Source organism: Nannobrachium achirus, assembly GCF_963921795.1.
Source record: "Nannobrachium achirus genome assembly, chromosome: 10".
Lineage (NCBI taxonomy): Eukaryota > Metazoa > Chordata > Actinopteri > Myctophiformes > Myctophidae > Nannobrachium > Nannobrachium achirus.
In genome coordinates, this window is record NC_137819.1 from 4,021,883 (window position 1) to 4,040,512 (window position 18,630).

Below are 18,630 nucleotides of genomic sequence, written 5' to 3' on the forward strand. Positions count from 1 at the left end.
ATCAGGGACCAGCATGTCATCATTAACAGGCAATGAGGGACCAGCATGCCTGGTGATGCCAGTTGTGATGTCACTGGCATCAGCAGTGGTGATGCCAGTGGTGAGCGCACCTCATGGCACGCTCTGCTGGCGCACAAGTAGAGCTACTTGTTTGTGCACAAGGCGCAAGTTGGCACCTTGACAGAGTGCAGTTTTTGTTATTATTACAAGGCTGGCAGAGCGGTTTTGCAGTCTATGAAGTACTGGCGTAGAGGCAGCTGTGCATTCAGTCTCATGCCATATTTCCATAGTAACTTTGGCCTGCGCTCTCGTAAACAGACACACAGTGGTAAACATTTAGGCTGCCGGTGGCCTGCTCCAAAGATAAACACCATAGTATGGTCAATTTATTCGTAGAAATTCTGACAGGGAATTCATTTAATTAGTTTATAAAATGTATTTTAATGTATTTTCAAAATACAACATTCGTATTTGAATCTCAAATACATTTCTCTGGCCTATATTTAGGCCTATATTTTGTATTTTCATAAATTATTTGACCAATAATTATTTGTATTCTGTATCAACTTAGGCCTACCTTTCAATGTATTTTCATCCATCTCTGTTAGTAGAGAGTGTTGTTTGTAATGTGATGTGCATGTTGCAGGTGTAGACCAGACTCATGGACCCCTACAGGTACCTGGTGTTCAACCAGAAGGGTGTTGTGGTTCTGGGGGTCCTCCAGACTGCCTGTGCGGGGCTGTGCGTGGTGTGTGGCTTCATAGACGCTGCTTTCCGTAAGAGCAACGCTCTGAGCGCCACCAGGACCCCACTGTGGGGAGGACTGGTAAATATCTCCTACTTCACTGTATTACTATTATTTATTTTTCCCTTGTTATTTCAATTTCTTACGACTGCCTTTTTTTTTTTTTTTTTTCCTTTTTGTTACTGACAATTCCCTATGAAAAGTAATGTGCTCTGTCCATCTGTCTTTCAGTGCTCTATGACAGGGGTTTTCAAACTTTTTTGTCTCAGGGCACCCCATAAATATATTATTTTTAATCCGAGGCACCCCTACATTATATTTTCCACTCCCAGCACCTTATATTTATAGCATATCGTCATTGTCAGGTGGAAACCTTGTATGTCCAAAACCGTTCGTTTTGTATTTATGATCTATAAAATTTACTAAACTAGTTTAAACAGCCGATCTACAAGCACACAACGCCTCGCATCGCGAGGCGTTGTGTGCTTGCAGATCGTCTGTTTTCACTAGTTTTGTGCAACAGTCTTGTATTATGAAGCAGAGCTTCATAATACAATACGAGGTTTCTGCCCCACAGTGATGATATTTTAGTAATTATTTTGCGTAGAAAACGTTGAGATAATAGCAATTTTGGTTAGAACTGACAGAAAATAACTTTGTACTTCAAGTTTAAAATTATACTATGTTTGTGTCCAAATAAATTCCAAATATTATCACATTATCTCGCGGCACCCCTGGACTGCCGTCACGTCACGTCACCCCAGGGTGCCCCGTCACCCACTTTGAAAACCCCTGCTCTATGATATACATGAAGACTATCTTTAATCTGTGTTGTTATTGTTGGCTTGTTGAAATGACCATCTTTAATTTGTGTTGTTATCGTTGGCTTGTAGATCTCAGCTGTTCCAGGAGTTCTGGCCTTGTTGGCCTCACAGAGGAAAAACCCCACACTGGTAAGTAGATCATATAACCTACACTGGTAAGAACACAATTATACTGTATACTGGTAAGTAGACAATATAATACTGTATACTATTATAAACCCACACTGGTAAGTAGACTATATACTGTATACTAATCCTAAACCCACACTGGTAAGTAGACTATATACTGTATACTAATCCTAAACTTACCTCCTGTGCCCGGGGGGTAGGCATACTAACAGTATATGAGGGATTGAATGTAGGAGTCTAAGAAGTAATGTTGGAGAACCCAGACCGGTACCCGTTGGGCAGAACAGTCACCATTGACGTCCAGTTCAATACCCGTTGTATCAGTCTGTGAGGTCAGTACTATGACGTCAGAGTATGACATCAGCATGCAGACAGGCGGCCATGCTGGCGACACTGTTTAGTATCAGTGATGTCAGCACGCAGACAGACAGTGGACATCATATCCACATTTGGGCATTGTTTCAGCATGCGGCTGTTACCATGGAGGATGTCAGCATACTGATCTCCAAATGTGGGCATTGTTTCAGCATTGTTTGTTTGCAGCATTGTTGCTGCGTATCACTCCCCATCTCTCTCCCCATTTCCTGTCAGTTTACTGTCCTATCAATAAAGAGCTGTCAGTCTACTGTCCTATCAATAAAGAGCTGCCAGTCTACTGTCCTATCAATAAAGACCTGCCAGTCTACTGTCCTATCAATAAAGACCTGTCAATCTACTGTCCTATCAATAAAGTGTCAAGGAGAAATATGAGTCCAATCCAAGGTGACGAGTAGATGTTCCGTTTATTTAGAGACAATAGCAACAAGTCCATTTAAAACAGCATAAAGCAACTCAAGTATAAAACCTTCTCTGCCCTCAGCCTTGTGCTTCGGTACAGAGCTCCTTCTCCCCAGCAGCGGCCTGGGTATCTCCCTGTCCAATACAAGTCATACAATCAGCTATATAGATAGATAGGCCAGGCCTAGTTTTAACACCCTTTGACAGACAGCGCCTGTTGCAGCTGCTAGTCCTAATAGCTTACCTATACAAGGCACAGGTTAGGGACTGTATATTAACAGCTCGATAAGAATAGACTCTTCAGGAAGTTTGAACTCAAAGCAGCTATCAGGACACAACTGATCAAATCAATGGATCCTCGGGAAGCAGCAAAGTCTGATATTCACATGGCAGTATGACAAGACAGTCATATAGCAGCAACATTTTTGTTCGTTTCATAATGTTTTACAACATACTTCATAATTTCCATGACAAAAGGCATAAAAAGCCCCCAAACAAATCTTAAAAAAACTAAAAGTAGACACAAATACTGTATCTATGCTGTCAGGCAGAAACCAACTGTGTTCAAAATATTTTCAGGAAAAGAGAAAAACACATTTTGACAATTAACTTTGTCAAATAGTTGAATGTGTCCTTATATTATCATCACCCAAATACAGCTCAATGGAGTTAGGAGGTTTTTATAGCGACCGTCAGGTTGCAGTTATTATCAAAACCTCCATCGACTGTCAGTCCCTCCGTCAGTCCGTCTGTCAGTTACGTCACACGTCACACTTTCCCCCTACTCTTATCTCCGCCACCGTTTCCCCTATCCATGCCAAACTTGGCACACACACTTCTTGTCTGCCAAATCACAACCTCCACCCCTCATTTCTCACATGGCCCTCTTCAAGTGCCAACATGAGGCAGATTCTTGCAAAACACATTTTTGGACACTGCTCCTACAGATTTTGCCCTAAAATCATGCAAAGTACACAGTATGTCCTACAAACAACCAATGCCACTCACAGGCCTATTTGTGTATTCATGCAACCTGACAGGCGCTTATCTCCCGATTAGGGAGTCTTACTCGTATTATGATCACTTTACCCACATACAGCTCAATGGAGTTAGGAGGTTTTTATATTATCGTCACTTTACCCAAATACAGCTCAATGGAGTTAGGAGGTTTTTATATTATCGTCACTTTACCCAAATACAGCTCAATGGAGTTAGGAGGTTTTTATATTATCGTCACTTTACCCAAATACAGCTCAATGGAGTTAGGAGGTTTTTATATTATCGTCACTTTACCCAAATACAGCTCAATGGAGTTAGGAGGTTTTTATATTATCATCACTTTACCCAAATACAGCTCAATGGAGTTAGGAGGTTTTTATATTATCATCAGGTTTTTATATTATCGTCACTTTACCCAAATACAGCTCAATGGAGTTAGGAGGTTTTTATATTATCGTCACTTTACCCAAATACAGCTCAATGGAGTTAGGAGGTTTTTATATTATCGTCACTTTACCCAAATACAGCTCAATGGAGTTAGGAGGATTTTATATTATCATCACTTTACCCAAATACAGCTCAATGGAGTTAGGAGGTTTTTATATTATCGTCACTTTACCCAAATACAGCTCAATGGAGTTAGGAGGTTTTTATATTATCGTCACTTTACCCAAATACAGCTCAATGGAGTTAGGAGGTTTTTATATTATCGTCACTTTACCCAAATACAGCTCAATGGAGTTAGGAGGTTTTTATATTATCGTCACTTTACCCAAATACAGCTCAATGGAGTTAGGAGGTTTTTATATTATCGTCACTTTACCCAAATACAGCTCAATGGAGTTAGGAGGTTTTTATATTATCGTCACTTTACCCAAATACAGCTCAATGGAGTTAGGAGGTTTTTATATTATCGTCACTTTACCCAAATACAGCTCAATGGAGTTAGGAGGTTTTTATATTATCGTCACTTTACCCAAATACAGCTCAATGGAGTTAGGAGGATTTTATATTATCATCACTTTACCCAAATACAGCTCAATGGAGTTAGGAGGTTTTTATATTATCGTCACTTTACCCAAATACAGCTCAATGGAGTTAGGAGGTTTTTATATTATCGTCACTTTACCCAAATACAGCTCAATGGAGTTAGGAGGATTTTATATTATCATCACTTTACCGAAATACAGCTCAATGGAGTTAGGAGGTTTTTATATTATCGTCACTTTACCCAAATACAGCTCAATGGAGTTAGGAGGTTTTTATATCATCGTCACTTTACCCAAATACAGCTCAATGGAGTTAGGAGGTTTTTATATTATCGTCACTTTACCCAAATACAGCTCAATGCAGTATATTATCATCACTTTTAGTCAATGATGGACTACAACTATCTTCGCAAGTTGGAGTTTAGGAGGTTTGACTGACAGTTTGAGGAGCCAAAGAAGTTAGGAGGTTTAGTTAGAAGAGCTTTTTAATCCATTTCATTGGTTCAATATTAGTAAAACCCTCACACAGACATAAATGCTGTTCAATAGAGTGTCCATGAATTGAATACCAAGGACCTCCGACGTAAACAAGACCGTAAAAGGACTTATGTGGGATGTTCCTTTTAGGCAGGGTGTTTAACGGTACTTCTGCTGTACTACATGTTCTATTGTATTGACTATACTTGTACTGTTCTCCATTTTTGTCTAATAAAATATTCAATCAATCACACTGATTGATTAAAACAAACACAAAAGTTGAAAAATGAGATATACTGTACATCTCTGCGACAATATACAGCTCTGAGACACTGACTGTTATACTATGTGTGGTGGAGAGAGTCACAGCCCTGGCCTGAAGCCTCAAAAGTCTAGTATCTCCCTTGTTCCATAGGGATATCCCTTTGGAGTAATGGTTAAAGGACAACTTTAGTTTTTTACAACAAGGGTTCATATTTTAGATTGTATTTAAATAATATAAAAGATGAGTGTTAAAATGATTTCATTTACGTCTTTCTATTGTTTTAGAGATTCTTATTTCAGTGGTTGGGGGCATGCATACAAGTGGCTAAATGTCATTTTACACAGAATAAGCCCATTCCCAAGATACAACGCAACCATTCATGGTTGGATGTGACTTATGGGATCTAGAAGTGTTATTGTAAATAAAAATAAAGAAACTGCTGGCTTATTGTGTCTAAAGAGACATATTTAGCCACCTGTACGCATGCCCCACATTTTAGCACGGTAAACACGATAAAACAATAGAACATTTTAACATTCACTTTTTCTTTTCTCTAATTACAATCTAAAATATGAACCCTTGTTGTAAAAAAACAAAGTTGTCCTTTAAGATATTGGACTCTCACACGGGAGGCCCGGGTTCTAAGCCTGTGTGGGGAGGTTTGCATCACCTCCGTTACATATGGTCCAATGTAATCTGTGGGTTTGTCTGTGTGTCTGTCAGGTCAGTGGTATGGTGGTGTCGGCCATCTTGTCGTGCGTTGCCATGGTGATGGTGTTTGTTTACTCCTGTGTGACGCTGAGCTACGGAGAGGAAGAGGAGGAGGTCTTCATCCATCACCACAGTCCTGATGTGGTAATGCACGCACGCACGCACGCGCACACACACACACACACACACACACACACACACACACACACACACACACACACACACACACACACACACACACACACACACACACACACACACAGCCTATGACGTATATCCCAAGTTGTTTTTAGAGGGCTTCAACAACTTGGGATGACCAAGAAGGATGATATGATTATTGCATCATAAAACCTCTCCATATGCCATGATGTTGTGAATGCAACCTTGTTTAACTCTACCTTGAACATGTGTGTCCTTGAGTGCTCTCCTTCATGTGAACATGAATACATTAACCCATTAAAACTGGGAAAGCATTCCATTTTATATTTTGGCTATACTGTAGATACCAGCTAGCTAAGATTTCCAGAAAAGAAAAAAGGATTTAGAACATTGGTTTGGAACAGTGGATCTAAAATAAATAGCAGATGTACAAGCGCTGCAAGCTGGTAGGCCACATCTACATTTTTGAAAGAATTGACAAATGATTTTATTTTCAACCCAAATCTTCGCTTCTTGGGGTCCTGACCTTAGCACAAGACAAATACAATTGATTTTGGGAGTCCGTGGTACCAAAAAGTTTGTCCACGAATTGAATTATCAAGGACTTCCGACGTAAACAAGACCGTAAAAGGACTTATTTGGGATGTTCCTTTTAGGCAGGGTGTTTAACTGTATTTGTACTGTACTAAAATGTTTTATTGTATCGACTATACTTGTACTGTTCTCCATTTTAATAAAATATTAAATCAATCAATCAATCAATCAATCAAATAACTACTGATTTAGGTGTGTGTGTGTGTGTGTGTGTGTGTGTGTGTGTGTGTGTGTGTGTGTGTGTGTGTGTGTGTGTGTGTGTGTGGTGGGTGGGTGGGTCTCTCAGACCTTTGTTCTCCATGGCATGGTGAAAGGAGCCAACGCCACCATCCTATTGGCCGGCTCCCTCAGCCTACTGCTGTGCAGTCTGATGGCCTACGCAGGCTGCCGCAGTCTGCCCTGCTGTGGATGCTATGATGCTCGCACTGGACTGGTAGGACTACTGTACTTACTGTACTATATACACCACTGGACTGGTAGGACTACTGTACTTACTGTACTATATACACCACTGGACTGGTAGGACTACTGTACTTACTGTACTACCATACTAGAGATCTTCACAGGTCCAAAAACATGAACCGAAATCGGAATGGACCGACACATTTCGACCGATTCCGACCGGTTCCGAAATAATAATCAAATTACAAAACCAAACCCGAGTGTCCCCGTAACGGTCTCGTCCGATTCCGTCCCGTTCGGACTTACTTTCTTTTTTTACAGACCAAAACCTGTGATGTGTTGTCCCAAAATCCTTTTATTTCCGAGATTCCGAGAGACCCGGCCATTTAATCATTATTAAAACCTTCTTTCATGTACCGAGATCCCTCACTCACTGCAGCCGTGCGGCGTGCGCTGTTAACTGATTGACAGGCAGAAGAAGGCTGCCAAGGAATCTATATTAACATCGAAACAAAAGCCAGCGATAAAGGAATACTTTTAGGCTATTTTCTATCTACAGAGGTAAGTCATTTTCAGTTTGTTTGTCATGGTTTAACTTGAACGCGGGTGCTTTCTCATCAGCCTGACAGCAGGAGTAACTATACGCATCACGCACACGCATGCATTATGCACGCACCAAGCTCTTTTTTCACCGCTGTAAATCTGAGCCTTGAGCAGCATTATCATCTCACAGTTACACAGAAATTCTTCAGGTCGCTGCCTCGCGGCTAATAACAGACCTGAATCTGATCCTGGGTCAGCCTAAGCACAGCACAGCGCACACGTTAAACAGAACTCCAGTTCGTTCCTTATCCTGATCATAGCGCAGCAGCGCACGCCAGCGCACACTACACACATTGATTGATTGCTTTACAGTTTGCATAAAAAAACAGAAACACACTTGTCACACACACAGTACAGGTCCTCTTGGGTAATACACATAATGATTGACAGCCCCGTGTTCCGAGGGAGATGCGGCCATTCCGACCCGGCTCCGAGTGATAATGATAAAACACTGACCGAACCCGGTACGGGTCTCTCAGGTCCTCGGGTAATTTCGGGGTCGGGGCCCCCGTGAAGACCTCTACTATATACACCACTGGACTGGTAGGACTAATGCACTGTATACACCACTGGACTCGTACAAATATACTGTACTATACTCTATCCACGAGTTTCCAACGTCCCATCGTGCATTGCACAGAAGGTGTCTGGCATTTCCGGTGTCACAGCCGAATATGATCTACAAGCTCACAGCGGTTGCAGCTGCAACACGACGTGAGCTTGTATGTCTGCTGTTAACCGGAAGTGTCCCACAGATAATTCTATAGTAAATTCTTGCGGAAACAGGTGGATACACCATGTAGCTCGCTGGCATCCTTCAAAACTGCCCTGAAAACTCACATTTCAGGAGGCCAGAGAAGGAGGTACAGTAGTTATCACTTCTCCCATAGACAAGCCAGAAGTGAGCATATTTGAATGTCTTCTCTGCTTGCTAATTGCCTTGTCCATGAATTGAATACGAAGAACTTACGACGTAAACAATACCATAAAATGACTTATTTGGGATGCTCCTTTTTAAAGGGGTGGTGACATCCAAAAATAAATTTTGAGTTTTTTATGCTTTTTTTAATGTTCCCTGGCCTCAATTACACCCAAAAAAACGCAACTTTTGACATGCAGTGGTTTTCCTGCTATCTGTGTGTTTGTGCCGGTTTCTGCATAATGAGTCTCAAACGCGCAGTTCATTGGATACTGGACTCATACGTCGTCAGTCCTCCTCTCTCCCAGTCTCCCTGTCTGTATTTCTCCCATAGAGTTATTTCTCCACAGCCCAAGTTTTGAGGAAGTGACCTCTTACATTATATCGTCCTTTAATTGTAAATATGGGCATATAAAATACATTTATCCATTCAAATATCTTATTTACATCAATATCCTTCATATCAAGTAGTCTGTTTATGCTTTAGTGAAATAATTAAAATCGCTATGTATTTGCGCACAGCGGAACCTCTCTCCTTACCGACACTCTGTGTCGGCTGTGTCCGACTAACAGTGCACTGCTCCCCGGGGTAGAGCTAAGTGGAACCTCCCTCCTTTTACCGACACTCTGTCGTTGCTGTGACAGTGCACAGCGCACCCACACACACACACACAGACAGACAGTAATGCGAGCAGACAGTAAAACGCTATAACACAAGCAATAGGTGTTTCTCTAAACTGAGGCATTTAGCCAAAATATGTTGCTATAACTACAAAGGACCATGACGTTTTTCTGCATTGCGGAGCGGAGCTGAACGTTACCGCGGCGCCGACGGTCTAAATTGAACTCCGCGAAGGTACATAGTAACCGCAGGGCTCCGGTAATGTATCGTTCCCGGGGTAAGAAAAAACACCCGCGCCTCGGCTCGTAATGACACAATTCCCCGCTGATCATGCAGACGCGTATGCCTCAGGCCAGGGCTTAGCTCAGCCTCTTTAGCTGCCATGGTTGTGTGTGTGTCTGTGTCACAGCCACTGTCTTGTGCGAAAGCAACAAAAAATGCGAACACGCATCTCTGTGTGTTGGAGCCGGGGCGGCCGCAGATCTGTATGTGCGTGCGCGTACGTGTGTGCGTGCGTGTGTGTGGCCACTTTGGGTACCATAGTTTGAGAATCGCTGTCCTATAAGGGCTGAAGTGATTGATTTGTATTAATAATCAAAATCTACAAAGTTACTAGTAACTAAAGCCTCCAAATGATTGTAGTGGAGAGATAAAGTGCATTTGCCTCTGAGATGTAGTGGAGTAGAAGTATAAGAATTGAAAATTGGAAAGGGTTAGGGTTAGGGCTAGGGCTAATACTCAAAATTGTACTCAAGTACATGTACTTACTGCACTATAGGCCTACTAATATTTATTTTGTTAGAACTAGCCCTTACCCGTTCAAAGATATGAGCTCCAAAATGATGTGCAGTGTGTGGGTTATGGGATGTGCACTGTGCATACAGTATATGAGGGATGGAAAGTAACTTTAACTGGTGCTTGCATGATAATATGTAGGAGCATCAATGTAAGAAATACCCGTTTCGTTTAATGGCTAACCCCCCCCCCCCCCCCCCCCCGCCCGCCCGCCTGCCCGCCTGCACACACACACTCCCCCCCCCCCCCCCCCCCCCCCCCCCCCGTGTGTGTGTGTGTTTGTGTGTGTGTGTGTGTGTGTGTGTGGGTTTGTGTGTGATTGTGCATGGCCTGAACAACAGCGCCCCTCCCTTAACATGTGTGGTCACAAAAGGTACTGTAGGCTAAATAGATATAGATACACCATAAAAATGCTATTATACAGCATACGATTTGTGAAAGTGACAAACGGGCTTCACAGTTATGTCAGGTGTGTTCATATGCTGATGGTGATGCGATTTCAGATCAATTGCTCCAGCCACCGAGGAGAAACGCTGTTTCATACAGACAGACACTCACTCACTCACTCACTCAGACAGACATTCGCAAAATTATAGTATAGATGAGTGGGAGAGAGAGGCTCCCCTGGTGGTGAGTTTAGAGTATTTCAAGTGACAGACCGTTTTTCATGACACCTAAACAGAGAGAGACACCATGGCTCTATGGAGTGGATTTTCAAGTTTAAACATTTTAAAACATGTTTTTAGGACCAGGGCAAAGACTTTTATGATTGGTAAAAACAGAATGTCATTTAACCTTTAAGCAAGGTGTTTAACTGTACTTGTACTGTTCTAAAATGTTTTTTATAGGACTGACTATATGTGTATGTTGCATTTTTGTCTAATAAAATAGTCAATCAATCAAACGACTAGACTGGTAGAACTACTGTACTATATACTCACTAGTAGAACTACTGTACTATCTACCTGACTGGTAGGCCTATTGTACTTAATAGTGGAACTCACAGCAAAGGACACATACCAATATCATGCATCTACAGAGAGAATGTACAAACATCCATGTTCCATCTCTGTGATAACCCAGACATATTTACATCTCTGTCATAACCCAGTCATATTTACATCTCTGACAGCTAATACACCAGATGCTGTTGTGGTTGATGAAGTGTCTGTATTAGAGATAGCGGCACCCCTGGACTGCCGCGGCACCCCAGGGTGCCCCGTCACCCACTTTGAAAACCCCTGCCATAGAGTACTGAGTGACATGCTTATTGTATCATGAAAATGCCATGATTTAGTGAATGTCTTCTTGCTGCACCAATAATAATTGTGTCCTGTATGTTTCTCCCTTATGTGGAAATAAATAATGGTTAAAATGTGTGTCTTTTCAGGAGATCCTGGTTCCTCAGACAGACCTCTACACAGAGTTGTGTGCCTGGCAGGGTAAGAGACACTAGTGTTGTACAGATATGACGACCATGCAGACATTCCATGGTCATTATTTCATCACCATGCTTTTGTTACTTTGATTGTTTTTATTGACCACAACTAAATGCACACAATGCACCTGTTTAATCTGGAGTGTTGGGGCATTCTGCTTTGCAGTTTCTCTCAACTTGACTACGATGTTAACAATGTTATTTATGTAGTATATTGTTTAGACAGATGCTAGGTCCTTGTTTATTGTCTCCACCAGCCGAAGGCATGGGGGGAGAGTATGTTTTCCCCTCCGTCCGTCCGTGTGTCCGTCCGTGTGTCCGTCCGTCCGTCCGTGCGTGCGTGCGTGCGTGCGTCCTCGCAGTTTGTGTGCACATAATCTCAGTCGCCGTTGGCCCGGTCGCTGCCAAAGTGAGCACACACATTCCCTGGATGCCAATCTAGAACCTCTGCCCTAAAATTTTCAAATGGGCCTTTTCTAGTGCCACCTAGTGGCCGATGTTCGCAAAACACATTTCTGTGCACTGCTCTTACAGATTTTGTCCAAAAATCCTACAAATCGGTAGGCAGTATCTCGACAGTCATGTGATCGACATGGAACTGTCCGATTTTGCATATTCCTTCCTGATTGGCTAAGATTGGCTTCCAAAGTTTGTAGGATTGAGCCGTTTTGAACAAAATGCCTCAAATCCCAAACGCAAAGTGCAATTATCATGAAATCGCGCACACATGTTCCCACTAGGTCGAGGAAGAAATGCCACTTTTTTTTAAATCAGCCTCATGGTGGCGCTATAACAGTCCGATTTGTGGTTTTACCTATAACTCCACCGATCAGTTTCAAACTTTGTAAGCGCACTCCCTAGAGGCCAAGGAAAAACCCTTTCCCTGCATTTTTCACATCAGCCTTTTATAGCGCCACCAGGAGGCCAACTTATGTAAAACACATTTTTTCCTATTATTCCTTGAGATTTTATCCAAAAATCATGCAAATCGGTACACTTGATCACATCTCTATAGTCATGTGATCAAGTCCGATCCGTCTGATATTTCATATTCCATCCTAATTGGCTAATATTGGCTTCCAAAGTTTGCAGGATTGCTCCGTTTTTGAACAAAATGCACCAAATCATCAACGCAGCTTGCGATTAGTGTGACATTTGCCACACATATTCCCACTAGGTCAAGGAACAAATGCTACCTTTTTCACATTAGGCTGTTATAGGGCCACAAGCAGGTAGACTTTAGCAAAACACATTTTTGGAACACAATGCCTCAAATCATGCATGCAGCGTCCGATTGCCATGAAAGATCTAAGGTGAAGAACATATGCCACCCTTTTTACATTGGCCTATTATACAGTAGCACCACCAGGACGCCTGGCCTGGTGGAGACCTGTGCTCGGAAGAGCACTGCTTCTAGTTCTTCATGTATTCATTGGGGGATGGATCGCACACAGTGGCAAGAGTTGCTTTTTCTTATGTTATTATTACATGGATGTCAAAACATTCATCCATGTAATAATAAAATAAGAAAAGGCAACTCTTGCCACTGTGTGCGATCCATCCTCCAATGAATACATGTTGATCTAATAGGACACCACACCAGTCAAGTTGTCAATTTTATTCTTCAAAAATCCATATCTCAAAATATTAGAATATTACTTCAAAAGAAGGATTTATAATACAGAAATGTCAAACTTCTGAAAGGTTATGTTAAATGATGCACTCGTATTTGGTATGGGATACTTTTGAACAAATGTCTTCATCAATGGGGCGTGGAATCAGCCTGTGGTACTGCTGAGGTGTTATGGAAGCCCAGGTTTGCTTTGATAGAGGCACAGTGTGGAGCAAAACCACCATTGCATTGTATTGCTGGTATTGGTCCACTGTCTTTTATTAAGTTCAGAGTCGACACAGCCATCTACCCAGGGATTTTAGAGCACTTTGTGCTTTGTGATTCCATAGGTTACCAAGCTTTATGGAGATGATGATTTCCCTTAGCTAGAAGCACTTGGCACCTGCCCACAGAGCCAAAACTACTAGCAACTGGTGTACTGACCATGGTACATGGTCCCCTTCTTTTCCCTGCTACACCAAATCCCTTCAGATTATGTTGTTGTTGCGACCGAAGGTCGCAGTATACCATGAGAAATGTCGCAGCTTGTCCGTCCTTCAGTCAGTACAGGAAGTGATGTCACGTGACATCACCTCATCAAAGATCAAACCCTGGATATCCATACTGTGTCAGTCATGTCGTGAGATATATATATATATATATATATATATATATATATATATATATATATATATATATATATATATATATCACTGGCCAGATGGGAAAGGCATGGCCCATATCTGTTTGTCTGGTTCAGATTGGGATCTCCATGTATGGGCATAACATATATTGTACGTATATGGATACATATTATTATTAATAAAGGATCAAATAAAATAAAAAGTCCATTTATGGTCATTCCCAGAAACAAAATCCCTTTTATGCCCATACTGTATATGGAGATTTCTGATGTCTTCAATCCCAGGTCCTAACTGGCCAAAGAGCCTTACTCTGATTTACACCCTACCTTCCCTGAAAAGGTTAATATTAAGACCATATACCATCTGTATATGACCATATACCATCTGTATATGGATATATATTAATAAAGGATAACATAAATAAAATGTACATATACAGTATATGGGCTTTCCCAGATGATGCCCTGTTAGGGTACCCCTTTTGCCCATACAGTATATGGAGATCCCCAGGCATCAAACCCAGGCCCTAACTTGCCAAGGCCCTGCTTGGCTTTACTAATTAACATATATTTTATGCCCATATATGGAGATCCCTGTCCCAATGTCATCAATATTCAGGACATATCTGGGAATGCCAATATTTGGTAATGCCCATATATGGGCATGTTTTGACATAACATTGTTGACTATCATGTGGGGGTCTCCATATATGTGTCCCACCGGCCACCGGGACACACGGCTAGTCATCTCGGGTGGATTCATTATTCACTAGAGCTGTTATAACGTTTTGTTTTGTTTTTTTTCTCTAAAATGTAATAAAGCCACAAAAGCATCTCAAAATATCTAGGCTACATTTCACTTAAACGCCAGAGCTTAACTCTGCATGTAAATAAGACTTTTTTTAATTAATGTGAGAGATCGGGACATAATTTTGTTGGTCCTCGCAGAATATGGCTAAAATGCTAGTCCTAGCCAGCCTGCGTTAGCCCTTTGTAGCCAAATGCGGTAATATCGAGACTCCATTACTTAGCGATATTTATTCCGGTATTTATTCCGTTCATTTAATGTTACGTATGTTCCAAATGAGCCACGTTACGTTGTTATAATGATTTAATCTATTATTTATCTATCATTTATTTAATTATTACTTCTTCTCTGGTGTGGAAAAAATTATCCGTTTCCTGCCTGCAGGCGTCTGTGATTGGCTTCGACTTGTGACGTATGTGTTTTAGTTCCGCAAACGGTACAGTCCTTTGTCGTTGAGTTAGCTTAGCATTGAATAGAACAGTGTCCTCGTAAACCATCTAGTTTCAACTAACCTCGCCTCACCAGGCTTTCTGCTGGGAGAAAGCCTGGTCTTCGTTTACAAAACAGGTCGTTTGATCCGGTCTAGACCGGATGGGCTCCTACGTCATTTTGTATTCAAAACGGACTACACTTTGGCAGGAAACACCAAACCGGAAACGGTTTCAACCCAGTTAGCGCATGCGCAAGTAGTTTGCGCATGCGCAAGTAGGGGTTAAAACTGTTTCCGGTTTGGTGTTTCCTGCCAAAGTGCCAAAAGCCCGAAATTGGAAGCCAGCCCAGGCTATAGTTTTAACGTTCAGAGCGTTTTTTTTTGGACAATAAAACATTGACAGGAATGACAGCCAGGGGAAAAATCCATCTGAAGGACACATGGAATGCCATCGTTCCCTCGACGTCGGAAAGTTGACTTATTAGACTATTCTGGATGACTGTATATTAGTGGCTAACGGCTAATGCTAATGTTAGCTAGCGCTAGCTGCAGGCTGACGCAGGCATCGTATACCCAACTCTATTGTTGCGGTTAAGCCTGTAGATTGTGGTTTATTATCAGATCAGAACCGTCAGATTATCCTTCTGACTGAAGTTACACAAACACAAACACTGATGTTACATAAAGCACTTTTTAGCACAGTTAGCTGACCAATTTCGATAGGTCACGAGTTATGGTGTTGCGCACGTAGCTTCCCTTAGAGCAACGTGGACTGACGAAAACGGGTGCCCCATAGAACTTTGTGCCACTATAGGAAGAAATACTTTACTTTTCTTATTTATTAAGTAAAAGTATATGTCCACTGCAATTTAGATATACTCTGTTACAAGTAGAAGTCCGGTATTAAATAAATATATTTTTAAAATAGCAGATCTACAAGCTCACAATGTGAGCTATTTTCAAATGGCCAAAATGTGTATAGGCTACAATAACAGCTGAAGTGGTTAATGTATGTTTTGGACTATTAAAATCAACATCTACAAAGCAATAACTAAAGTTTAAAACATACATAAACCACTTTAGCCCTATGTTATATCAAGGCTATTTGAAAATAGCCGATCTACAAGCTCACAACGCATTGCGGTGCGACGCGTTGTGAGCTTGTAGATCTGCTATTTTCAAACATTTTGTACTTTTACTTTTGGTACTTTAATTACATTTGGATACCAATACTTTTGTACTTTTACTCAAGTACATTTTGAATTCTGGACTTTTACTTGTAACAGTGATTCTACATTGCAGTATTGATACTTTTACTTAATTATAAAATGTAGGTACTTTTTCCACCACTGTGTAAACGTTTGTGTTCTCATGCCAATGAAGCTTCTTTGAATTGAAGATTGCTCTCTACTTCCCCATGTGGCGGAGTCAGGTCATTGCAGGTTAGAAATTTATTTAAAACTTGAATATCTCAAAAGTACTATTTCAGCATGGCATCATTCTATAAGCCATATCTTCAAAACTGTTGGGTCAATCTCCACAACCAATATATCATTTTGTAGCTATGATCCACAGCATTCAAATGAAATGAAAAAATGAAAATGAAAAAAAAAAAATCAATGACTAGCCGTCAGCCGTGTCCGGTCACATATGGGTAACTGGTCCGATATACATCACTGGCCAGATGGCCAAGGGCGAGGTTGCATGTCGCCCTGAGGCGTCTTACTAGTAATGTTCCTTCTGTGGCCACTAGGTGGCGATGACGTCAGGCTCTTCAACTCTCCAGTGGGGTCAGCAGTGGACAGAGAGGAAGCCCCGCCCACTCTGCCTGCCTACAGCCGACTGACATGACCTCCATGTGACCTTTAGGGTACGCTGCAACTAGGGTTGGGATGCTTAACGATTGGGCAACTTTAATGATGGAGAGGACCAATGTATTTCCACACTCACTCCAGAGGACCACTGTATTTCCACACTCACTCCAGAGGACCACTATATTTCCACACTCACTCCAGAGGACCACTATATTTCCACACTCACTCCAGAGGACCACTATATTTCCACACTCACTCCAGAGGACCACTATATTTCCACACTCACTCCAGAGGACCAATGTATTTCCACACTCACTCCAGAGGACCACTATATTTCCACACTCACAGAGGACCACTATATTTCCACACTCACAGAGGACCACTATATTTCCACACTCACAGAGGACCAATATATTTCCACACTCACAGAGGACCACTATATTTCCACAATCACTCCAGAGGACCACTATATTTCCACACTCACTCCAGAGGACCACTGTATTTCCACACTCACTCCAGAGGGACACGTTGCATACACCTGTTATCTCTGTGTTTTAGCTTTTTTCTTAAATGAATTCTGTCACAGAAAAGTAGCAAAAATAGCAGATCTACTAGCTCAAAACTTGTCACAGTGTGACGCGTTTTGAGCTGATAGATCTGCTATTTTTTAATTGGAATCCTGAATAATGTTTTGTTGTCATTGAATTAAACGAGCAACATTTGTTTAAAGAATATAAAAGATGAGTGTTAAAACTATTTAATTTACTTCTTTCTATTGTTTTAGAGATTCTTATTTCAGTGGTTGGAGTGGTTGGGGGCATCCGTACAAGTGGCTAAATATGTAATTTTACACAGAATAGCCCATTCCCTAGATACAACGCAACCTTTTATGGTTGGATGTGACTTATGGGGGCTAGAAGTGTTACTGTAAATAGCAATAAAGAAACTGCTGGCTTATTGGGTCTAAAAATACATATTTAGCCACTTGTACGCATGCCCCCATGCGCATGCCCCACGTTTTAGCACGGTAAACGCGATAAAACAATAGAACAAAGCAAATGAAAACATTTTAACACTCACTTTTTCTTTTCTCTAATTACAATCTAAAATATGAACCCTTGTTGTAAAAAACAAAGTTGTACTTTAAGACTTATGTGCCTTAATGACTTTGCCTTGGTTCACAAGTGATTTACTCTGTCTGCCAAATAGTAATTTGAATGTGTATCTCGATTCTTATCTGCCACTGTAACTACATTCCTGGTTCCTTATTTTATATTTTTGAGCGGTGGTAAACCGCTCCTAAGAGTGGCTGTGCGTGTGTCTGTAGCCTTTTTCCTCAGCGTTTTGCCATAGCAAAATGTGTGTACGTAGCATCATGTTTGTCTAGTGATGTCATATGTCGTATGTCTGTAGCCTTTTTCCTGTAGCCTTTTTCCTTTTTTTGTGTGTAGCCTGTATTACATCACCAATTACATCCTAAACCTATATCCTCTGAAGACGTTATGCAAGCACGACCACCGCTCACTTCACATTGGGTGTGATTTTTATAGTTCTTTCGGTTAGGGGGAGCTCTATGGTTGAGAGATGAGGCATTATACTGTACAACTGATTAAAGAGCTATTATACATATAAGGGACAGCTTTCTAGCACCAACGGCCAAAAAGAAAAAGATCTTGAATATGAAAACAATAAAGCGAGTAAATTAAATAACTGTGGCATGGCTCAACTTTTCTAAAAATAAACATTAATCTCTCCACTCCCAGGTGATTGTTAATAAAGGTACAGAGGTGGATAAACCTACGTGCAAACACAGGCCATGTGCAAAGTTCTGTGTTATGTACCAAATACACATTGAGGTTAGACAACACACTCCAA

The 18,630-nt window shown here is 41.3% G+C and overlaps 1 protein-coding gene across 1 annotated transcript; it reads left to right on the forward strand.

Moving 5' to 3' along the window:
- Positions 1-661: 661 nt before the first annotated feature.
- Positions 662-16,792, forward strand: LOC308292260 (uncharacterized protein; the record flags this gene model as incomplete). Its single annotated transcript, XM_080734575.1, has 6 exons — positions 662-826; positions 1,639-1,698; positions 5,929-6,060; positions 6,956-7,102; positions 11,401-11,452; positions 16,695-16,792. 6 exons carry the CDS (start codon positions 662-664, stop codon positions 16,790-16,792), a joined length of 654 nt encoding a protein of 217 aa, XP_080590701.1.
- Between the last annotated feature and the right edge of the window lie 1,838 nt (positions 16,793-18,630).